The 24,157-nt window shown below is 37.8% G+C and overlaps 3 protein-coding genes across 3 annotated transcripts; all 3 read left to right on the forward strand.

Annotated features, from left to right (window-relative positions):
• The first annotated feature begins 242 nt into the window (after nt 1-242).
• LOC127456353 (extracellular calcium-sensing receptor-like) lies at nt 243-4,146 on the forward strand. Its single transcript, XM_051724800.1, has 6 exons — nt 243-463; nt 853-1,144; nt 1,555-2,367; nt 2,488-2,715; nt 2,957-3,080; nt 3,233-4,146. The coding sequence occupies exons 1-6, from the start codon at nt 243-245 to the stop codon at nt 4,144-4,146; spliced, it is 2,592 nt and encodes an 863-aa protein (XP_051580760.1).
• Nucleotides 4,147-6,801: 2,655 nt separating this feature from the next.
• Nucleotides 6,802-10,354, forward strand: LOC127456352 (extracellular calcium-sensing receptor-like). Its single transcript, XM_051724799.1, has 6 exons — nt 6,802-7,022; nt 7,369-7,660; nt 7,852-8,667; nt 8,813-9,040; nt 9,185-9,308; nt 9,441-10,354. Exons 1-6 carry the CDS (start codon nt 6,802-6,804, stop codon nt 10,352-10,354), a joined length of 2,595 nt encoding a protein of 864 aa, XP_051580759.1.
• A 7,665-nt stretch (nt 10,355-18,019) lies between these two features.
• Nucleotides 18,020-23,047, forward strand: LOC127456351 (extracellular calcium-sensing receptor-like). Its single transcript, XM_051724798.1, has 6 exons — nt 18,020-18,240; nt 18,569-18,860; nt 19,090-19,908; nt 20,048-20,272; nt 21,903-22,026; nt 22,134-23,047. The coding sequence occupies exons 1-6, from the start codon at nt 18,020-18,022 to the stop codon at nt 23,045-23,047; spliced, it is 2,595 nt and encodes an 864-aa protein (XP_051580758.1).
• Nucleotides 23,048-24,157: the final 1,110 nt, after the last annotated feature.

A 24,157-nucleotide genomic window follows, 5' to 3' on the forward strand; every position in this document is an offset into this window, starting at 1 on the left:
GTGTAACATTACATATTTGTATGAGTCTATTTTATATTTTTAAATGATTGACATACTTCTAAAATTATGGAAAGGTGGAGGGTCCCAGAATGGCAAAATTACATCATCATTTCCAGAGAGGCCCGTGTGGCACCGCCTTCTCTCTAAAAAAAAAAAAAAAAAAAAAAAAAAGAAAATATTTATGATAAATCAGTCAGCTGATTGAGTGTGGCATAGAGAGTTAAAGTAGAACAGAGAGAGGGATGTGGATAATTCTGCATATTTGTCTGTCCCTGTCTTGTAACTATATCTCTGTAGCTTCGATGGCCAGTTCAGGTACCTGTCAGTTCCAGAGACACTTCAAGTTGAACAGCATGTACCAGGATGGAGACCTTATCATAGGTGGTCTGTTTGAGGTTCAGTACCTCAAAGCATTCCCAGAGCTGAGCTTCAGAACAGAGCCGGAACTACCACACTGTGAGCAGTGAGTCTGGATCACACCAAACAAAAAGGCAACTTAAAAAAAGAGAATAATTGGGGAACGGAGGGCTAGTTTTTTATGAACTACATATAGACAGTCACAATTGTACTCTAGACAACTAATATCATTTTAAGAGTTGAAATAATTTAATGGCAAGTTACAGGACTCAAACAAAGACTATACTATATACTGTATGTTATATATAAATTGTTTTACATAACAAAGTATGCAGTACATGTAAAAAAGTATAAATGTGGGTCCAAAATATTATCTTACATTGAGTGAGAAATTCAGTTTAATATTATAATTTTTAATGTTTATAATTTGTATGTTTGTTTCTGTTACTTTGACTGAAGTTATTGACTGTAACCTCACTTATATTGTTTTTCCAGCTTCTACATGACAAGCTTCCAGCATGCACAGACCATGATTTTTGCTATAAATGAGATCAATAATAATCATAGCCTGCTGCCTGACATCACACTTGGTTACCAAATCTATGACAACTGTTTAAGGCTCGGAGTGGCATTCAGGGCTGCAATAGATCTTATTAGTGGGTCAGAAGAGTCCTTCTCCGACCTCAACTGCACTGGCCCACCCCCGGTGATTGGAATCATTGGGGATCCAGGTTCCACTAATTCTATTGCAATTTCCAGTGTTCTTGGGCTGTTCAGAGTGCCTATGGTAAAGGATAAAATAGATTTTTGTTGTTGTTGTTTTTTTGTAATAAAAAATGGCTTTCGAAATCATTGTTTATGTAACATAATTCTTTCTAAACAGGCAGAGTAAAGAAAGCAATTACTTCAGCAGCAAAGGCTTGCTTCCCTTTTCCCGTTATCCCCTGCCACCCTTTTTCTGTCTAATTTGTTTCTGTTGCTTTAAATTAGGTTAGCAACTACTGTATGTCACTTTAATTTCCAGTCGCATCAATTTTCAATCATAAAAGCAGAACATTGCGTGCAAATATTCTAAATCTTCATAAAATTACCATCTGTTTGTTTGTGAACAGTTGCTACATTATAGCACTTATAACAAATTTGTTGCCCATCTATCTCTCTCTCTCTCTCTGTCTATCCTATTTCTCTCTTCATTAGGTTAGTTACTATGCCACGTGCTCCTGTTTGAGTGCCAGGAAAAAATATCCCTCTTTCTTCAGAACTATTCCCAGTGATGCCTTCCAGGTGCGGGCTATGGTTCAAATTCTGAGGCATTTTGGATGGACCTGGGTTGGCCTGCTTTACAGTGATGATGACTATGGCATCTATGCCGCTCAGTCCTTTTATCAGGATGTGCAGCTGTTTGGAGGGTGTGTGGCCTTCTCTGAGATACTGCCCAATGATAACAACAGGAAGGAAATACAACGCATAGTGGAAGTCATTCAGGGCTCCACAGCTAAAGTGGTGGTTGTATTTTCCACTTCAAGTTATTTGTTGCCCGTGGTTGATGAAATGCTGTTGAAAAATGTGACAGGAAGACAATGGATTGCTAGCGAGGCTTGGGCTACTTCTCCTGTGCTTCTCGCCCCACGGCTTAAGCCTGTCCTGGGGGGCACGATAGGTACTGCCATAAGACGAGGAGAGATTCAGGGACTTGGTGACTTTCTGCTACGCCTTCGTCCTGGCAACAATTCACAAAACAGCATGGTGAGAATCTTCTGGGAGAACATGTTTGGTTGCAAGTTTGAAAATGAAGGCAGAGAGGGAGAAAAAATTTGTACAGGGCAAGAGAATCTGAGCAGCACAGACACAGCTTACACTGATGTATCAGAGCTGAGGGCCTCATATAATGTGTATAAGGCAGTATATGCCCTGGCACATGCATTGCATGACCTGATGCAGTGTGAGGAGGGGAGAGGGCCATTTAGTGGGAACAGCTGTGCCGACATAAACAACCTCCAGCCCTGGCAGGTAAGACAAATGGGTACAGAAATAAAACTTACCAGTTACAGAGCAAATTCTTTCCAATTACACTAAAGAGCTTAAGGGATGCATATTGTATAACATCCTTCCTGCCTGTTACCTGTGCAGGTAATCCATTACCTACAGAAAGTGAACTTCACCACAGGATTTGGTGATCATGTGTCATTTGATGAGAATGGAGATGCCCTGGCCATCTATGATGTGATGAACTGGCAGACGAGCGCGGACGGGTCGATTATTATCCGTACAGTTGGTGTGGTTAATGAAGGGGCAGCAGGTGGGAAGGTGCTCACACTGGATGCGGATGCATTATTCTGGAACTTTGAGACAAAAAAAGTAATTCACTTTTATGTTAAATTTTATGTTAATGTCACACTTTGTGCAGATGCCAATTTAAAAATATATTTAAAATAACAATGATACCCAGTTTCATTGATACCCAGTATCATATATATCATAAGTAAGTCCCAGTAACTAAAGTAAAATAAAAATTCTCAGCTCAGTGTATTCTCTGGATGTGTATTATGAGACACACATCACTGCTTTCATGAATGATAACAGATTATGTATCCTTCAGCCCCCACAGTCTGTGTGTAGTGAGAGCTGTCCTCCAGGCACCAGGCAAGCCACGAGGAAGGGCCTTCCTGTCTGCTGTTTTGACTGCCTGCCATGTGCAGATGGAGAGATTTCTAATAAAACAGGTGAGGAAATTCAGTGATGGCAAATAAAAAATAGTACTAACAGAAAAGGTTAAAAATTGTACATTAAAAATGCTATGTATTTTTTTTTTTTTTTTTTGTATCTCTTCAATATCTTTATTTCTCTTATTAATATTTCTCACTCTCATGGACAGACTCCACTGAGTGCATAGCATGTCAAGATGAGTTCTGGTCCAATCCAGAAAAAAATAAGTGTATTCCTAAAGAAGTGGAGTTTCTATCTTATGAGGATCCACTGGGCATCTCCCTGACTACTGCCTCCCTTCTTGGTACCTGCTTCTGCGCTCTTGTGATGATCGTCTTTGCTCATCACCGCAAAACTCCAGTAGTACGTTCAAACAATTCAGAGCTCAGTTTTCTTTTGTTATTGTCACTTAAACTCTGTTTCCTGTGTGTGCTGCTGTACATTGGCCGACCACAGCTGTGGACATGTCAGTTAAGACATGCCATGTTTGGCATTAGCTTTGTCCTGTGCATCTCCAGCATCCTGGTCAAGACCATGGTGGTAATAGCTGTGTTCAAATCATCTCAGCCTGAGGGTAAAGCTACTATTAAATGGTTTGGAGCAGCCCAACAACGAGGCACCGTCCTGGCTCTAACTGCCCTCCAGGTGGTTATATGTGCAGTCTGGTTGTCAACATCCTCTCCCACACCCCATAAAAACAGCCAGTATATAAGGTCTAAAATAGTGTATGAATGTGCTATTGGTTCAGTGGCTGGATTTTCCATGCTACTTGGCTATATTGGCCTTCTGGCAGCAATAAGCTTCTTGTTAGCCTTCCTGGCAAGGAATCTCCCAGATAATTTTAATGAGGCCAAGTTCATCACTTTTAGTATGTTGATCTTCTGTGCTGTATGGATAGCATTTGTACCAGCATATGTCAGCTCACCAGGGAAATATTCAGTAGCCGTGGAGATATTTGCTATTTTGGCTTCCAGTTTTGGATTACTGGTGGCTATATTTGCCCCAAAGTGCTACATCATTGTACTGCATCCAGAAAGAAACACTAAAAAAGCCATCATGAGAAGAGCCACACAAAACAAATAGTTTTGCATGCTGCTTGTGAAAATCTCAGACTGGTGACTCTTTGTCATCTTTATGTTTTACTTGCAACAACTTGAATAAACAACCCTGGATCAGTTTTAACAAATAAGCAATTTTTTTCCGTTCATTATGTTTTTATTACAAATGTTCATTGAGATATTATATAATATTTAGTACAAGTAGTAGTATCTTTTTTTGATTCTAATAAACCTTTTGGAAGCTGGTTCTACATTTTTAGTTCATTTTTTTCCTAACTACATCACATTACATAAATAGTGTGTGGAGTATGCATTCATATTAAGAAAAAAGGAAAACACTTGTCACAAGCATCAGTGATTTCAAAAATTCATTGATTTCATGTGTAACAGTTTACAATAAGTTTCCTTTTGTTAACATTATAACAACATTAGTTGACATGAACTAACAATGAACAATATTTTTATATTGGTTATGTTAATTTCATTAGCTAGTAATACATTTTTTAATTAAAAGTTGTATATGTTAACATTAGTTAATGCACTATGAACTAACATGAACTAACAATGAACATTTGTATTTTTATAAACATTAACATTCTAACATTAACAAGGATTAATAAATGCTGTAAAAATATATTGTTCATTGTAAGTTCATGATACGTGCTTTAACGAATGGAACCTTATTGTTAAGTGTTACCATTTCATGTACTCACTTTTCATGAAAACTAGCAGTAAATCCAGTGTGATACAATGAAATCACAGTAAAATATCTACAATCAGGGCAAAAATATTCACTTATATTGCAGTACTTTTAAATATCTAGCTGTATTCCAGGATCAGCTATTTTGTGTGGTGCAGGCCAAAAGAGCAAATGCACTCATGAACATATTATGAATTATTTATAACCAAATGAATATTAACAGTTTGTTTATGGTTATCCAGAGTGATGCCTACCCATGCACATAGGACCTCCCCTAATAGAAAATATAGTTAACTTTACTTTGGAAAAGTATAGATGCACATCTAGATTCAGATAACACAACAAATATAGCTGGCCACAAAAATGATGAGATAATTGCATTGTACAGTCATGGCAATCCCCTACAATCCCATCTTTATCACACTAATGACTTTTACTCATGTAAGATCTTTCTGGCAATGGGTAAGAGGTGTTCTTAAGCATTAGACAAGGCAAAGTGCCGAAAAACCCCTAACCCATGTTAAAATCACTATAGTGCACAGCCTTGAATGATTAAAGATTGGCTCATCCAATCAGAATTTAGAGTCGTAAACTATCCATTTTAAAACAAGTGGTAATATATGAGGTCAGCTATGGAAACAGCTTTCCAATTACAACATTTCTATTTAATTAAAGCATGAGAGATAAAATCCCCCAAACCTCCAGAGCTGCAAAGGAGCACAACGTGGCCTAATGCTATCAGCCACTGAACATTACTGAGATAAAGCAAACTCCATCATGTGTACTGTATGTTGCAAATGTGATATACATTTTTGTCAAATAAAATAAGAATTTTGCCATACGGTCAGTCAGAAATATAAAGATTACAGAGAGCATGACAGACAAAAATTAGTAAATTAGTAAGACAAAAATTACAGTCAGCTGAATTTTTTTTTTATTTGTTTTTATTTTATTTTTTTTACAAATGCTGGAATCTTGTTTTCTATTCATGACCAATTTTAATGAAATACTTGATATAATTACTTGAGCATTATTATGTACATGTCTGAGAGGAGAAAAAGACGGTAATTGAAGGCATTACAGTCATTAGCCATTCAGTTAGTAGAGTCCTGTGACTAATGCTGGCAAATTAATCAGTAATTCGATCCAATAAAAGCGGAGAAAAGGAGAGTGGTGTGTTTGTATATGTGTATTAGACCATTCTGTTAATACTGTTGGTAGATTGTAGAGAAAAAATAAAGTTTCAGGATGCTTTGTGCGAAACGGCAAACACAGCTGCTGAAAAACGGCAAAACTCTCTTCGAGACCATTTTGAGGAAATTCTAGGAATACACTGCCATCTAGAGGAAAACATGAAAACGCACTCACTCAATGAAATCAAACCTTGACTGAACAATCTGCCTGGGCTGCATTGATATGTACATGTAAAATGTTAAACAAATCTTATGTTTCGATATAAAAGTAGCCACACTTTGCCTTGATAACACCTTTACACACTTTAGGCATTCCCTAAGCCAATTATATGGCTAGTTTGGGCACATGAGCACTTGTTGGCTGCTGTCCCTTCACTCTCTGATCTCACTCAACCTTAAGTTTAGTTTTGTAAAGAAAAATACATTTCTTTAATTTGAAGATTTATTTAATACGTATGTGCAATACATATGTTCTGTACATGTACGTCACCAGTGCAAATGACTTTTTTTATTTCACTTGAAGAATGGTTGATTTTACCTTTAATTAACTATATAAGCTCACCAGTATTACAATTAAAGAAAAGTAAATACTAAAACAAATGAATACTTAAACTAAGTTGCCATTCTTCATATTATAATTTAAAGAGAAAACAATATGCAGAGATTTCCTGGGAGGCCCACTTGGCACCGCCTGCTATTTTAAAGCAACACCCCACACAATCTTTATTATAAATAACTGAGACAAGTGGGGGAGCTGGCAAAAGAAAAAAGAAAAAAAAAGATAGAGATGTGGATCACTCAATATATTTGTCTATGCCTGACCTTTAACTGTATCTCTGCAGATTCAGTACTCAGTTCAGTTAACTGTCAGCTTCTGGGACGCTTCAAGTTGAACGGAATGTACCAGGACGGAGACCTTGTCATTGGAGGCCTGTTTGAGGTTCACTTTCTTACAGTGTTCCCAGAGCTGAGCTTCAGAACTGAGCCGGAACCACCATACTGTGAGCAGTGAGTCTGGGGGCAGACGGAATAAGGACAGCTAAAAAAGAAGTGAAAGGGGCTAAAGAAAAAAAAATGCATTTTTGCATGCACTCTTTGATTTGTCACTATTAATTTGCTCACTGCTGTGTTAAGTACAGAAACAGTTTTATGACAAAAATTAGCATCCAAATCAGCATATTTAATGAAGAGTGTGTGATTTACCGAAGAAGTGATTCTTCAAGACATTAAATCTAAAAGGAAAAAGACATGGATTCGATTTCATGTAGATTCTGTTAAAGATTATACATTTTTGTCTTTTACCATCAATTATTTTCAGAAACACTAAATATCATAATTTGTCTTGCTTTTTTAGATTTGATATGGCAAGCTTTCAGCAGGCACAGACTATGGTTTTTGCAATAGAAGAAATCAATAAAGATCCCAGCCTGCTGCCTAATGTCACCCTTGGTTACTATCTTTATGACAATTGTGTGAAGCTTGGAGTGGCATTCAGGGCTGCTACAGCTCTGGTTAGTGGGATGGAGGAGTCCTTCTCCAACCTCAACTGCACCGGCCCACCACCAGTAATTGCTCTTGTAGGGGATCCCGGTTCCACTCACTCAATTGCAATCTCCAGTGTACTGGGGCTGTTCCGAATGCCCATGGTAAGATGCAAAATTTAAAAAGAAAAAAACAAACTTCCTGTATGTTTCAGTTAGATTAATTTTAATAGGCAAAACTTTATTTATACAATATATATTACTTGCTCTAAATGATTCTCTCTCAATTGCCTTTGTTAAGTAAATTGTACCACACTGAAGACATATTTGCTGCCAATATCTGTCTGTCCTTCAAGGTTAGCTACTTTGCCACCTGCTCTTGTTTGAGTGACAGGAATAAGTACCCCTCCTTCTTCAGAACTATCCCCAGTGATGCCTTCCAGGTGCAGGCTATGGTTCAAATTCTGAGGCATTTTGGATGGACCTGGGTTGGCCTGCTCTACAGTGATGATGACTACGGCATTCATGCTGCTCAGTCCTTCCACCAAGATGTGCAGCTATTTGGAGGGTGTGTTGCTTTTTCTGAAATACTGCCCCGTGATAACAACCGCAACGATATCCAGCGCATAGTACAAGTGATTCAGGCCTCTACAGCCAAAGTGTTGGTGGTGTTCTCCACCGAGGCCTATTTGTTGCCACTGATGGATGAGGTGGCATTGCAAAATGTGACAGGAAGGCAATGGATTGCAAGTGAAGCTTGGGCCACCTCACCTGTGTTTCAAACGCAGCGTCTTTTGCCCTTCCTGGGAGGCACTCTGGGCATCGCCATTCGCCGTGGAGAGATCCGGGGACTTCATGAATTTTTGCAACACCTCCGTCCTGACAGCAATTCCAAAAACAATATGGTAAGAATCTTCTGGGAGAACATGTTTGGGTGCAGTTTTGAGACAGGAAACAGAGAGAAAGGGGTACAGAGGTGTACAGGGCAAGAGGATCTGAGCAGCACAGACACAGCTTACACTGATGTATCAGAGCTGAGGGCCTCCTATAATGTGTATAAGGCAGTATATGCCCTGGCACATGCCCTCCATGATCTGATGCAGTGTGAGGAGGGGAGAGGGCCATTCAGTGGGAACAGCTGTGCTGACATAAACAACCTGCAGCCCTGGCAGGTAAGAACATATTTACAGAGACACAACACAGCAGATAAACTGCATATTTCAATTTGCATAAGTCACACAGACCATCTTCTACATGTTTATACAAAATATAGCAATACATATATGGTAACACCTGTCCTGTCTGTAACTTATGCAGGTGGTCAATTATCTACAAAAAGTGAACTTCACCACAGGCTTTGGGGACCACGTGTCATTTAATAAGAATGGGGATGCACTGGCCATTTATGATGTGATGAACTGGCAGCCAAGTTCTGATGGCTCAATAAGGGTCAGCACAGTTGGTGTGGTGAATGAAGGGGACTCAGTAGGGAGGGTGCTCACACTTGAAGAGAATAAAATATTCTGGAACTTTGAGACCAAAAAAGTAATTGATATGTTAATTTCATCCTTTTAATGATCCTTCAAACTGCAAGTACATTTTAGAGATTGATGTATAATTAGTCATATGCACTGAATCAACATTTACACATATTAGTACTGCTGAGAAAACAGATGTTGTCCCCCTTAGCCCCCACAGTCTGTGTGCAGTGAGAGCTGCCCACCAGGCACCAGGCGAGCCAGGAGGAAGGGCCTTCCTGTTTGCTGTTTTGACTGTCTGCCCTGTGCAGATGGGGAGATTTCTAGTACAACAGGTGAGGAAATTATTGTTGAGGTTGTGGTCAGCAAAAGAACAAGAAATCCAATCAATCCTCACTACAAAGGCGTCATTCTCTCTCTCTCTCTCTCTCTCTCTCTCTCTATCTCTCTCTCTCACTAACTTATAGATTCTATTGAGTGCACAGTATGTCCAGGTGACTCATGGTCCAATCCAGAACATACTTACTGTAATCCCAAAGAAGTGGAGTTTCTATCCTATGAGGATCCGTTGGGCATCTCGCTGACAACTGCTTCTCTGCTTGGCACCTGCTTCTGTGCTCTTGTAATGATTATCTTCGCCAATCACCATAACACTCCTGTAGTACGTGCCAATAATTCAGAGCTCAGTTTCCTGTTGCTGCTCTCACTCAAACTGTGTTTCCTGTGTGTCTTACTGTTCATTGGCCAGCCACAGTTGTGGACGTGTCAGTTAAGACATGCCATGTTTGGCATTAGCTTTGTTCTGTGCGTCTCCAGCATCCTGGTCAAGACTATGGTGGTAATAGCTGTGTTTAAGTCATCTCGGCCGGAGGGCAAGTCTGCCATGAAATGGTTTGGGGCTGTCCAGCAAAGAGGGACAGTCTTGGTCCTCACTGCCCTCCAGGTCGTGATATGTGCAGTCTGGTTGTCAACTGCCTCTCCCACACCCCATAAAAACAGTCAGTATATCAGCTCCAAAATAGTGTATGAGTGTGCTATTGGCTCAGTGGCTGGATTTTCTATGCTGCTGGGCTACATTGGTCTGCTAGCAGCAGTAAGCTTCATGTTAGCCTTCCTTGCAAGGAACCTTCCAGATCATTTTAATGAAGCCAAATTCATTACCTTCAGTATGTTGATCTTTTGTGCTGTGTGGATTGCATTTGTTCCAGCGTATGTCAGCTCACCAGGGAAATATTCTGTGGCTGTTGAGATTTTTGCCATTCTGGCTTCCAGTTTTGGATTACTCGTGGCTATATTTGCCCCAAAGTGCTACATCATCCTTTTACATCCAGAAAGAAACACTAAAAAAGCAATCATGGGTAGAGCCACACAAAAAAAATAATTTTACATTATGATTATACCAGTGGCGTGTTCAGACATTTTTGACTGGGGTGGCCCATGTGGGGCACAGACTCATTCAAGGGTTGCATGAAGTGTAATTCAACATCCCTCATGATAGGCTAATACTGATAATATTATTATTGAAGCTACACTATGTAACTCTTTTTTGTTCAAAATAATTAAATGTTATTAATGAGAAAGTGCAACAAAAATCCATCTTCCAAATCATGTCTTTACCCAAATACACGTTGATAAACGTATAATAATGATTTATATTTTAGAGCTGTTGGGACAGATTTCGCAGGAAATTACATACATACGTCATTCACCCGTGTGTGTTCGCATCATATCCGTATACAGAGAAAATAAGCTCCGGCTACTGTAGCGTGTGGGAGTAGCACGAAGCTGAAAGTTTGTTGTCACAACGAACGAGAAAAATTGACCATGGATCATTCAAAAACGGCAAATCTCTGGGGAATCATCGGTTGTAAAAACAAAGAAACCCCAAACAGAGCAGAGTCTACAAGCAAATAAGGAAAGCGACAGAGTCCGTAATAAAACCTGAATCAACATCAGCTTGGCTTTTCAGAGGTGGCGACAACTCCAAGATCTGAAAGGATTTAAAAGCGATCCAGAGATGGCTTTTTTCTTACTCAACAGGTAAAATATTTTGTTGATATGGTTTATGGATAACACACATCTGTGTGTGTAGTGAAATACAATAATTATACTGTAATCGTTGCAGAACATTTCACTTGCTAGCACACGTGTGTATTTTTCTTTATAAAGGCAATAATTTATATAAATAAATCCATTAGTCCTAGGCTTGCCAAGGACATGTGAGTCTTGAAATGATGTTGACCACTGGTTGGTAACAATGACAATCTATAAATTAGTTACTACCGTGGTCTATTTGGCCAGAATATCCTGCAGTTATAAAAACTTTGCAATGTTTGACCTTATCAGACTAGCAATCGTTATGTCTAATGTTAACAAACGTTGCCTAACTTTTGTAATGTCATTTATTGCAAAACATCAATGTTTCCAATAAGTCAAAACAGCAACATAAGATATGACACTTATCTGCTCAGATGACATGTTTTCGGATATCCGTCTTTTCCTTTCTTTCGTTATTTATTTTTCCATTCGCTCTGATAAGATGTCCTGTATCCTTGTGTACACCAGTGCCTCGAACCACATTCATCTGCACAGAGGAGCAGAGCCGAAGCAAAACCAAAACAATGTGCTTCCGCAAGACGCATGCAGTTTTATTTTTTAACCGCTAGAGGGCCAAAAGTTACATAGTGTATCTTTAATAAGATTTAATAAGTACATTTTCAGGAATTCAATAGTTGAATGTCATTTAGTTAAATAGATTTTTTAATGTTATTAAATGTTAATACTGCAAAACAGAAGACTTCAAATAACATGGTTTTTTTCAATGTAATTTTTATGTATGTAGTGTCTTTTAAAACTAATATTGAACACACATTAGTTCTGTGTAGTTTTTCTTTTTTTTTTCTTTTTTTAGAGAGCTTAAGCTGTGACATGGTGTACAGTACTATCAGTAGGTATTACAATACTATCAATAATATTGTTTTATTTTGAGACAGTAAAAAATATATTTCTTAATATTATCATAGGACTATATATATATATAAAATGTGCATGGATTCAGCTTTGTGTACTCAATATAGCCATATACTTGGACTGCCAAAGGTAATTTGATAATTTAATTAAATGTGGCTTTAAAAAAAAAAAAGATGTACGTAATTTACTTCAGTGACATTTTACTGATCTCCCAAAAAAATATTTTGCTTATTTAGACTGAATGTATTGCATTATGAAAGGAAATAAATATAAGCTACAGTATATGAATAAGCACATTTCTGCAAATTAAGAAATTGATAGACCTTCATAATTTTGTTAACTCCAAAACATGATTATGATAAAAAATACGTTTACAAGGTTCATGGCATCGTATATTTTAAAGATATTTAAAAACTTTGTTTGAAGTAGATAGTTAGATTAAGTAAAAGAGATGGCTCCGCATGTTTGACAAACTGCTTATGATGCACAGCGATGTTATACACACCCCAAAACATCACGTAACAAAGTGAAATGTGATTGGTTTAACATGTCAGTCAGACATTTCATATCTGAATGAATGGTTCTTGGCCAGAATAAAATTATGAAATACACAGAAGATTACAGCATTACAGTTTTTGCCTAGTTGGGATAGAAGAGAGTACTGGCCTGTTCACTTCAAGCATGGGACTGGTAATGTTGACGTTACGATGTTTGCAGTGAATGGAATCCAATGCAAAGTTTTTGTTTAAACACTGGGGGGGTCCAAATGTGGGTCCAGAAAGGGAGGGGGGGGGGGGGCTGTAATGTTTCATTACATTAAAATTCTACATAAAAATGCTCCCTCACCTGATTTCATCAGCTTAATGGTTGAGCTTCAGTGTCACAGTCACGCGGATGTGACATGCAGAGCGATCTACGGCGCGTGTTCAAGACATATTTAATTTTGGATGACTGTATGCTGTGTTTACCCCGAGTCCATATGATTAACTGTGATTTTTTGACACTGCATCATGCTTCGATTTAAACCAACAAGGTTCTGCCTAGTTTTATTGAAGGCCCGTCTCCGACTTGGGAAATGACCAATTATAGTTTAGAATTTCGGATGGCACCTGGTTTTTACATTACATGAAAATTATTGTGATGTCTTTTTCTTTGACACCATCTTTGTTCTGTATGTATAAATATTTCTATATACTGTAAGTATTTTTCTTATATTCTGTATCCATTCACTGTTTTAAAATAACTGTTTATAATCTTTTTCAGATTTACACATATATCTTACTTGTACTTTCTTTCTCTTGAGTCTTTTTTATTTTAAAAGTTTGCTTAATTTAAATATTTTTAAAGTGTTTCCATTATTTACTTTTAAAATTTTGACTTTATTAAAATGAAATAATGTAGGAAATATACCTTGTGGGTTATCATAAGTGCCTGCTTATTTATAAATATGCCAATAAATAAATGAGGACATTTCATGAGGCAACTGCCTTCCACTAGTTTCCATGTTATGCATCCTAATTCTTTTCAGTCCTGTGATTCTGTAATCAATTCTTTTTAATCTCCACCTTCACATTTGTGAGAGAAGAACAGGTTTTACGTATGCCGCAATAACTTATGAATACGATTTTAATGCTTTTTGGAAGTAAATTCACTAAAACAGTTGTGGCACTTTAGCGCACAAAATTTAAACACAAAACCCAGCAACTTATTGCACTGACTTTCGGTGCATTATGTGCACTGGTATAGCCCTGCACCATGTGTATATAAATTAAGTAACTGTCATTCTTTTCCATGCAAATACACATCCTTTCTATGTAAATAAGACATTATGTGTCAGATTTACAAAAGTCAGCGCTTGGCTGGTTGAAGGGGGTCAGGGTTTGGCTGGTTAGCTGTAGAAAATAAGATGCCATTGCTAGGTGCTCAGCAATCCCAATTGTTTAAGAACGATACAAGTACTAAGTGCCTAGTCTTAGGTAATGTCATTCCATTTGTGTGTATGTACATTTCATATCTTGTTATAGCCAATATTAGCGATTGCAGTAATTAAAAATGACAATTCATGACCTTTTTTGCAGACAGTAGCTTGCCTTTTTAAGGAACCCAACTTGAAGTTTTAAAGTCTGTAGTTGCATCCATTCAAAAAGTTGTGGTCTGTAGGACAACAACGATTGCCACCAGTCCGGTAAAATACGGGATCGTGCCGTATTTAAAGATAAAATGATGCGTCTGCGATTTGTTGCGTATTTAAGCTGGTCAGATGGCGTCACTGTGAAATCATTCCAGATGGCCAATTCAACATTGATATAAGTTGGAAAATTTGCATACGGTGGGTAATGGACCGTCTGAAAAGTCCACACATGTGCTAAAACGTGCTAATAATGTGTGGGAAGGTGTGGTAAGGGACCGTCTGAAACGTCCACAAATGGTGGTAAAACTGTAGAGCTTCTTCTATATAAATGTTCAATAAGATCAAACAACGTAGGAATACAATATAAAGACAAGTACAGGTGAAGGAAAAAAATGAACAAATAAAATAAATAAAAATTATATATATAAAATAAAAAACTTATGCACTAGATTTAGATGGTTTACTTTCTTGTTTTCAACATTTAGCCTAGAGTTGTCCATTAAAAAATCATAGATGAATGACAAGCGCAACTCTGGTGAAAGCACTCACTCGCTTTCCCATCCTAGCATGCGTGGAGAGTGACAGCGTGCAAAAGAAGCTGCATATATAGTACATCAGGGAAAAATGGATAAAATGACAGCTAACATGCTAGGTTCAAACCATTTAAACACTTAAATTGCTGAGATGCTTTCAAACTGGTCTTAGAAACACTAAACACTGCAAGTGCAACCATGTCATTATGTCAATGTAATCATTCTTAGAAATATTAAATGATGATACCGGTAACAAATACGAGTATTTACGTCATACGAGTATTACTGTGTAGTATTAGTTAGGGATGCACGATATATCGGCGGGCGATATATTATTGGCCAATAATCGGGAAAATCTAAATATTATTATCACGCCGATAATTTGTTACGGTTTTTTTTTTGCTTGCGGCTGATAATCTCTGACTGCTTGCGGCTTCTTTCCTTCAGGCAGGGGCTCGAGCAGCCTCAAGCGACAGTGCCTGTGCACATACATAGCGTGTCTGTGTGAGTGAGAGCCAAGCTCATGTCACTCTGTGAGGATTATTTCAACATCTCTGCACCTTGTTACGTTGTTTTGGGGCTGGTTTTAGTCATTTGCTGTAAGTAACGGCATGGCAGTTCCCATATTCTATTTGGTTCGTGGGGCAATAAACGAAAACGTGACAAAAACATGTATCTGTGTTACTTGGGGGCAATTATTTTTGCATATTACTTAATGAAACATAAACAGAATGTGGGAAATAGCACATTGTTACTTACAGAACAGCATTGTGATTAAAACAAGTCCAAACAGAACCTAAAACGGTACATTTATCTTGAAATAATTGTCAAATTCGAGATGGATAAAAACACTAGTTTGTGAGTGAATAATGTTGAGTGTTGAGAGTGTTGTATTTTACGAGTTGAGACTTTTCTAACGTAATGACTCATGACTATTTGATCTGTATGATGTTTTTACCAATTCCCATTATGACTGTTGTGTACACATTTCATAATTATATGTGTCGTGCTCCTGCTACACGATGAGGGGGGGAATTCGCAAGTTATGCAGTTATGTTGTATCTAATGTACCACACCCACCTCATTAATCGGTGAGCCATTTACTCAATATGTATACGATAAATACATTGTGTACAAAACGTACAAATACAGCATGTTTTATGAGTTGTTTTATTAAGCTAATTATGTTAAATATACATATCTTGTGTGAATGTTATCTATGTGTTCAAGAGTGGGTATGCTGTCTGGAGGGGTACGCCACTGTAAAAAGTTTGGGAACCACTGGCTTAGTGAGAAGGCTGCTAAATCAATGCAGACAGCGCATGCAAATAAACAACGCTATCAATGGGTACAATTCATTGTTAGTGAATTCCCCCTTTAGTGAATTAAAAGATAATTAAAAAAAAGAATAGAGAAGAATTGTAAAGGCTCATTAACACCAGCCATTAAAAGGAACATTTATAAACAATGGCAGATTAAACAATGGTTAAATTCAGTATCAAAAGAAGCAATGCTTGTTATATTGTTATGCTGAGAGTGCTGGTCTGATTATTAGAGAATCCTATTTGAAGAAAATTAGAATTCAGGTTGTTCTTTTTTTGCTCAGTAAAAGTCAGGTGCATGACTGTCAACTAGAGGGCATTCTGAGGAAGTCATTGTTGAATAGAAGACTTGATTGATTGCTTTGAGCAGTCACTGCTTATCTGAGCCATAGTCCAGCTTAGTAACATTCAATAAGACAATCTCCCTGAGACTTATGTACTCTTATACATTTTTATTTCATTTTACATTTAATGATGTTTATGAGTTAACTTTATTTTACTTTATATGGCATCAATTCAGTGTGTAGAGCTGCAGTTAAGCAAGCAGACACCAACCAAGTCAGCGCAAAGTACACTGAACAAACGCACTCACCACAATGTTAAAGAGACAGTTCACCCAAAAACTGAAAATTCTCTCATCAGTTACTCACCCTAATGCCATCACAGACTTGCTTTCTTCTGCTGAACACAAACAGAAATCTTTCGGGGAATATCTCATCTCTGTATGTCTTTACAGTGCAAGTGAATGGTGACCAAAATTATGAAGCTCCAAAAGCATATAAAGGCAGCATAAAAGTAATACATAAGACTCCATTGGTTTAATGCATGTATTCAGAAGCAATATGATAAGTGTGAGTGAGTGAGAAACAAATCAATATGTAAGTCCTTTTTTACAATCAATCTCCACTTTTACTTTCACTTTCACATTCTTCTTTTGTTTTTGCCTATTTGAGTTCTGTGCATATCACCACCTACAGGTCAGGGAGGAGAATTTAGAGTAAAAAAAAAGGACTTAAAGGAATATTCTGGGTTCAATCCAAGTTAAGCTCAGTCAAAAGCATTTGTGGCATAATGTTGATTACCGCAAACAATAATTTTGACTTGTCCCTCCTTTTCTTTAAAAAAAGCAAAAATCTGGGTTCCAGTGAGGCACTTACAATGGAAGTAAATGGGGGCCAATTTTTGTACATTTAAATACTCACTGTTTCAAAAGGATAGACACAAGACTTAAACAATATGCATTTTAACATGATTTTAGTGTAATAAAATTACTTACAAACCTTTTCTGTGTAAAGTTTTACAACTTCGCTGCTATGAGGATGTAATGTAAACAAACCCTAAAACCCTAAAATGACTATAAAAATAATTATTTAAACAACTATTACAGCTCAAATAATCCATGAGTTTTAAGGGAAGAATTAATGGAAGTGCTTTTAAAAAATTATAAGCTTCACATTTCTGCCTTTAAACCTTCCAAAAATTGGCCACATTTACTTCCATTGTACGCTAACCTCCATTTTTGCTTTTTTTTTAAAGAAAAAGAGGGATGAGTCAAATTATTTTTTGTGGTTAACCTGTATTGAACCTGGAATATTCATGTAAATATTGATCTGTTTCTCACCCACACCCACCATATTGCTTCAGCAGACATGGATTTAACGACTGGAGTCGAGCAGATTACTTTTATGCTGCCTTTAAAAATTTTGTCACCATTCACTTGCATTGTAATGACATCCAGAGCTGGTGTACGTTGTATGGTGCTACAGAGTTTGTGTTCAGCAGAAAAAAGAAAATCTAACACATCTGGGATGGCATGAGGGTGAATAAATGAGAGAATTTTCATTTTTGGGTGAACTATCCCTTTAAGTTTAGAAACAGGTTCATTTAAACGGTCAATACCAGTTTCTTTAAGCCAATTTAAAAATAGAAAATCAAGGAACTCAGAGTGATGTCCCAATTTCCAGGCATTGCCCACTTGGCACCGCCTGCTCATTTAAAGTAACACCCCACTCAGTCTTCATCATAAATTAGTGAGCCAAGTAGGTGAGTGGGTAAGCAAGAGAGAGAGTGAGAAAGAGAGAGTGTGAGAGATGTGGATCATTCCATATATTTGTCTTTACCTTTTATTTAACTGTATCTCTGCAGCTTCAATCCTCAGCACAGGTACCTGTCAGCTCCAGGGACGCTTCAAGTTGAACGGAATGTACCAAGATGGAGATCTTTTACTCGGAGGCCTGTTTGAGGTTCACTTTCTTACAGTGTTCCCAGAGCTGAGCTTCAGAGCTGAGCCGGAACCACCATACTGTGAGCAGTGAGTCTGGGGCCAGATGAAATAAAGACATCCATGCAAGGCTAAAACAAAAAGAGAACAGTTAAAAGAGAGAGACAGAATTTGGATTAAAAAGTATAGAAATATACCTCAAGAAAACTATTTTTTTAAAACACAACATATGCACTCTGTGAATTGTCAGTTGCCACTCTTTATTTGCTCTGATGGCATGTTTATACAAGAAACAAAATGAACATCTAAATCATATTTGAATTGTGCTGATGCTTTGACTGATTAATTTCTTGTTGTTTGAATTAATAATATCCTCTAAGATTTGTTAAATATAAAACATGTGTGTGTCTTTTACTAGATTTGATATAGCAAGCTTCCAGCAAGCACAGGCCATGGTTTTTGCTATTGATGAGATAAATAAGAATCCCAGTCTGCTGCCAAACATCACTCTTGGTTACCATCTGTATGACAACTGTGTGACACTAGGAATGGCGTTTCGGGCTGCCATAGCCCTGATTAGTGGGACTGAAGAGTCCCTCACCAACCTCAACTGCACCGGCCCACCACCAGTGATTGGAATTGTGGGGGACTCAAATTCCACTCCTTCTATTGCAATTTCCAGTGTTCTTGGACTGTTTCGAGTACCTATAGTAAGATGGAATTGAATTACTAATTATAACTATTAATCCTTTAAATGTATATTTTCTACACCTTTCAGTTCTTTTTTTCTGTACACACATTTTCAGTTATGATAGCAGAAAAATGAGTGCAAATATCCTAAATCTGATTCTCTCTTAAATTATTGTGTGAACACAATTGCTGTTGCACTGACTTATTTGTTGCCCATCTTTCTCTCTCCTCTCCCTTTCCCCTCATTAGGTTAGCTATTATGCCACCTGCTCCTGTTTGAGTGACAGGAAGAAGTACCCCTCCTTCTTCAGAACTATCCCCAGTGATGCTTTCCAGGTGCAGGCTATGGTAAAGATTTTGAGACATTTTGAATGGACCTGGGTTGGTCTCATCTACAGTGATGACGACTATGGCATCTATGCTGCTCAGTCCTTCCATCAGTATGTGCAGCTCTTTGGAGGGTGTGTTGCTTTTTCTGAAATCCTACCACTCGATAATGACCGGAGAGATATTAAACGCATAGTGCAAGTGATTCAGTCCTCTACAGCTAGAGTGGTGGTGGTGGTCTCCACTTCATCCTATCTGTTGCCATTGATGGATGAGGTTGCGCAGCAGAATGTGACGGGCAGGCAATGGATTGCAAGTGAAGCCTGGACCAGCAATCCTGTATTTCACAGTCCACGTTTCCTGCCTTTTTTGAGGGGCACACTGGGCTTCACCATCAGGCGTGTAGAAATGCAAGGACTTCATGACTTTCTGCTACGTCTCCATCCTGACAATGACCCAAGAAACAATATGGTGAGAATCTTCTGGGAGAACATGTTCAAGTGCAGATTTGAGACTGGAGGTAGAGAGATAGAGGGAGAAAAAATGTGTACAGGGCAGGAGGATCTGAGCAGCACAGACACAGCATATTCTGACGTATCAGACCTGAGGGCCTCCTATAATGTGTATAAAACAGTATATGCCCTGGCACATGCGCTGCATGACTTGATGCAGTGTGAGGAGGAGAGAGGGCCATTCAGTGGGAACAGCTGTGCTGACATAAAGAACCTGCAGCCCTGGCAGGTAAGAACATATGTACAGAGACACAGCAGTATATAATGCAGAGAGAAGTCACAGAAACAAAACTATAACAAAAAAGTGTTTTATTCAAATTACAGAATTACATATAATACTGTACCTGTCCTTTCTACAAACTGTGCAGCTGGTTCACTACCTACAGAAAGTAAACTTCACCACAGGTTTTGGGGACCATGTGTCATTTGATAAGAATGGAGATGCCCTGGCCATTTATGATGTGGTAAACTGGCAGCCGAGCTTTGATGGGTCGATCATTGTACGCACAGTTGGTGTGGTGGATGAAGCGGCGACAGGGAAGGTGCTCACACTAGATGAAGATGCATTATATTGGAACTTCGAGACGAGAAAAGTAATTACAATTAGAATTTTACTTTCAGTCTTAGAACAGCTGACACAGATCAATAATATCCATATGCTCATGTGCACTAATACAGTATACTACGGTGACCATATGTCCTCATTTTCCCAGAAATGTTTTGGACCTGAAAAAAGTGTCTGGCCAGGATTTAAAAACTGGCTATAAATGACCGGGATTTCTTTATATTGACCTGCAGTTAGGACTCTAATACATTCTGTGAATTTGATACTCCGCACCAGTTTTCGTGTTCACATGTCCTTACGTGATTATTCTGACAGAGAGTGGCAGACTAAGGGTGCTTGGCTGCAGCATCATTAGGCTGGATATCTAGGCTGCCATGTCATCAAGCACTGTCGAAGGCCATCTCAATTGTGAGGATACTTGGAAGGCAGCCTCGTTTCACAGCCTTCTTTGCCATATTTTGGAGGATGCATCGGTTGTATCCTTTGTGGCCTTCAATCACCCACAATCCTTTGCACGTCACAAATTATTTTAAAAAAGGGTGAAAAACGAGTTGCGTGACTGTGGAGGCGGAAACCTTTATGACGCTGCTTACTTTTTTTTCTTTCTATCTTCAAGTTTTTATTCACATTTGCACCAAGACAATATAAAAATAAAAAATTCAAATTTAGACAATACAACAAATCAGAAGATACAAAGCACAAAAAAATAAATAAAATAAATAAAAGGGCAATTACATGAATTTGAAAGTTTTAAAAGTTTAGGGTTCTGTTTCTTTTTTTTTTTTTTTTTCATATTTGAAAGGGTTTAAATATAAATTCTAAGATCAGTGTTGCAAAATGTATTATATAAAGGCTTTTTTTGAGTGACTCTAGCTTTGTGAATAAAAGATTTTGCTAAAATAATTAAGGGATTAAGGACATATTTCTCGTTTTCTGAAGTATATGGGTTTTCTAAACAAAGTAAAATATCACATGGCTCTAAGCTTATGGTTGGCCATGCACACTTACTAGACCGTCTCATTCTAGCATTGAGTGCTGAAGAGGAGTCTTGCCTACAGCCTCAGAAGGACTGGTCTATGAAGGACACAGCCTTACTAGGCTGCAGCCTTCTGTTTGAGAATCACCCTAAGTGTGCAGTCTTTAAAAAAAAAATTTTTTTAAATCTCTCTCTCTCTCTTGCCCACCCGCTTGCTTTCTGTGCGCTCAGCCACACACTGTATGTGTGCAGGCACCAGACGTGCTCAGCGCACACAACCAGAATAATAAATAATGTAAGTTGCGAAAATTTTTATTACTTTGAAATATACTACTTATCAGGGAAACGTAAACTAATAGGATTAATAAAACAGACCATGATTAAAATTTTACAACCCCTTCCTCTGATATTTGTAGTGCAACCTCTGTACTTGACCTGTAAAGCTGGTACTTCAATGCTAAATTCAGAAAATACAAAAACAAAACACAGATCAGGCCATTTGAGGGGTGAAACATTTATTTTATTTTTTTTTAAGATTTACACATTTCAACATCACCCCCACCCCACAATATGGTCACCCTACAGTATACCTCTAAGAGGCTGTATTTTACATACAGACACACATACAGCACTGAAATCACTGTTTATTTATTATTATTATTATTATTATTATTTATTTTAGCCCCCACGGTCTGTGTGTAGTGAGAGCTGTCCCCCAGGCACCAGACGAGCCATGAGGAAGGGCCTTCCTGTCTGCTGTTTTGACTGCCTGCCATGTGCAGATGGAAAGATTTCTAATACAACAGGTAGTGAGATTATTTGCAGGAAAAGATCATTTCCTGTTCCAAAATGCTATTATAATTTGCAAGAGAATTTTCTCTTAAATTTCTACCTCTCTTTGTCTTTTTCACAGATGCCATTGAGTGCACATTATGTCCAGATGAGTTTTGGTCCAATCCAGAAAAGGATCGGTGTGTCCCCAAAGAAGTGGAATTTCTATCCTATGAGGAACCTTTAGGCATCTCCCTGACCACTGCCTCCCTGCTTGGCACCTGCTTCTGTGTTCTTGTGATGCTCATCTTTGCTCATCACCGTAACACTCCCATAGTACGTGCCAACAATTCAGAGCTCAGTTTCCTGTTGCTGCTCTCACTCAAACTGTGTTTCCTGTGTGTGCTACTCTTCATTGGCCGTCCACAGTTGTGGACATGTCAGTTAAGACATGCCATGTTTGGCATTAGCTTTGTCCTTTGCATCTCCAGCATCCTGGTAAAGACTATGGTGGTAATTGCCATTTTCAAGTCATCTCGGCCTGAGAGTAAGGGAGCCATGAAATGGTTTGGTGCAGCCCAACAGAGAGGTACAGTCTTGGTCCTAACTGCCCTCCAGGTGGCAATATGTGTAGTCTGGTTATCAAATGCATCTCCCACACCCCATAAAAACAGCCAATATGTAAGTTCCAAAATAGTATATGAGTGTGCTATTGGCTCAGTGGCTGGTTTTGCTGTGCTTCTGGGCTACATTGGCTTTCTGGCAGCAGTAAGCTTCTTCTTAGCATTCATGGCAAGGAACCTTCCAGACAATTTTAATGAAGCAAAGTTTATTACTTTTAGTATGTTGATCTTCTGTGCTGTGTGGATTGCATTTGTTCCAGCATATGTCAGCTCACCAGGGAAATATGCAGTGGCTGTGGAGATTTTTGCCATTTTGGCTTCCAGTTTTGGATTACTGGTGGCTATATTTGCCCCAAAGTGCTACATCATACTTTTACATCCAGAAAGAAACACTAAAAAAGCCATAATGGGAAGAGCCATAGAAAATAAATAATTTTACATGACTGTGATGAGAAATTGTGAACAAAATTGATTTGACGCAATCTATATTTCCACCTCTGTAATCAAATAAGCAACAATTTTGCAACGCCTGTTGATCTGTTTCATTGTAGTTATGATATTAAAATATGCATTATCTATTCATTTTCTTTACTATATATATATATATATATATATATATATATATATATATATATATATATATATTATCAGGGTTATCAAGTGTAATTTATGATTCATTCAAAAAATGAATGAGGAGAAAAGATTGGGCTGTTTGTTAGAACAGCTTGATTATAAAGAGAAAAAAGTTTTTCATATGATTCATTGAAAACTATGTTTTTCCTCAGAGAAATGCATTTGAATTTTTCAAATAAGACATAAATATTACACCATCGTGAGCAATTTTGTGGCCTTTCACAGAGTAGTACACAGAGCTAAAGGCACATTAGTATATTTTAAGGAGGCTATTTTCATTATATCATGGTTATCTTCTGGGGGTTTTTCTAATAAGCACCAAAATACAGTATATTGCACACAAATGTAATGGGTGAAATAATTTCACAAAGATTTGAGACACAGTCAGCCACTCTGCAATTCAAAACCACTGGCCTATCCATAGAAACAACATTTTCTTGAAAACCTACAATCTACAATCATTATCCCATCTACAACCTTACTGTATATAATATGTGCAATACACGTACTGTACTGTACATGTACATCACCAGTGCAAATGACTTCTCAGTTTTTTTATTTCAGTTAAAGGATGGCTGATTTTATCTTTAATGAGCTATATGAGCTCACCAATTATACAATTAAAGCAAAGTAAATACTAAATCAAACGACAACTTAAACTAAGTACTAACTGAGACAAGTGGGGGAGCAGGCTAGAAACAGATAGAGATGTGAATCACTCTTTATATTTGTCTATAATGTGTATTCTATATTGTGTGTATTGTATACTGTACATTGTATGTTATTATTTGTATATTGTGTTGTGTGTAATTATGTGTATATTAGATTTTAAATTGTGTTGTGTAAATCTGATGTTTATTGTAAATTGGTATATGTCTCATCACTGTCATGACTGCTATGTTGCTCGGAA

This window comes from Myxocyprinus asiaticus, chromosome 18, assembly GCF_019703515.2.
Source record: "Myxocyprinus asiaticus isolate MX2 ecotype Aquarium Trade chromosome 18, UBuf_Myxa_2, whole genome shotgun sequence".
Classification (NCBI taxonomy): domain Eukaryota; kingdom Metazoa; phylum Chordata; class Actinopteri; order Cypriniformes; family Catostomidae; genus Myxocyprinus; species Myxocyprinus asiaticus.

Bases quoted from the DNA above. Each gene is read 5' to 3' on its own strand.
- LOC127456353 (XM_051724800.1), top strand. From the start codon at position 243: ATGTGGATAATTCTGCATATTTGTCTGTCCCTGTCTTGTAACTATATC. The intron at 1,145-1,554 runs GTAAAGGATAAA...TCTCTTCATTAG, and splicing joins GGCTGTTCAGAGTGCCTATG to GTTAGTTACTATGCCACGTG. The intron at 3,081-3,232 runs GTGAGGAAATTC...TCTCATGGACAG, and splicing joins AGAGATTTCTAATAAAACAG to ACTCCACTGAGTGCATAGCA.
- LOC127456352 (XM_051724799.1), top strand. From the start codon at position 6,802: ATGTGGATCACTCAATATATTTGTCTATGCCTGACCTTTAACTGTATC. The intron at 7,661-7,851 runs GTAAGATGCAAA...CTGTCCTTCAAG, and splicing joins GGCTGTTCCGAATGCCCATG to GTTAGCTACTTTGCCACCTG. The intron at 9,309-9,440 runs GTGAGGAAATTA...ACTAACTTATAG, and splicing joins GGAGATTTCTAGTACAACAG to ATTCTATTGAGTGCACAGTA.
- LOC127456351 (XM_051724798.1), top strand. From the start codon at position 18,020: ATGTGGATCATTCCATATATTTGTCTTTACCTTTTATTTAACTGTATC. The intron at 19,909-20,047 runs GTAAGAACATAT...CAAACTGTGCAG, and splicing joins AGAACCTGCAGCCCTGGCAG to CTGGTTCACTACCTACAGAA. The intron at 20,273-21,902 runs GTAATTACAATT...TATTTATTTTAG, and splicing joins GGAACTTCGAGACGAGAAAA to CCCCCACGGTCTGTGTGTAG.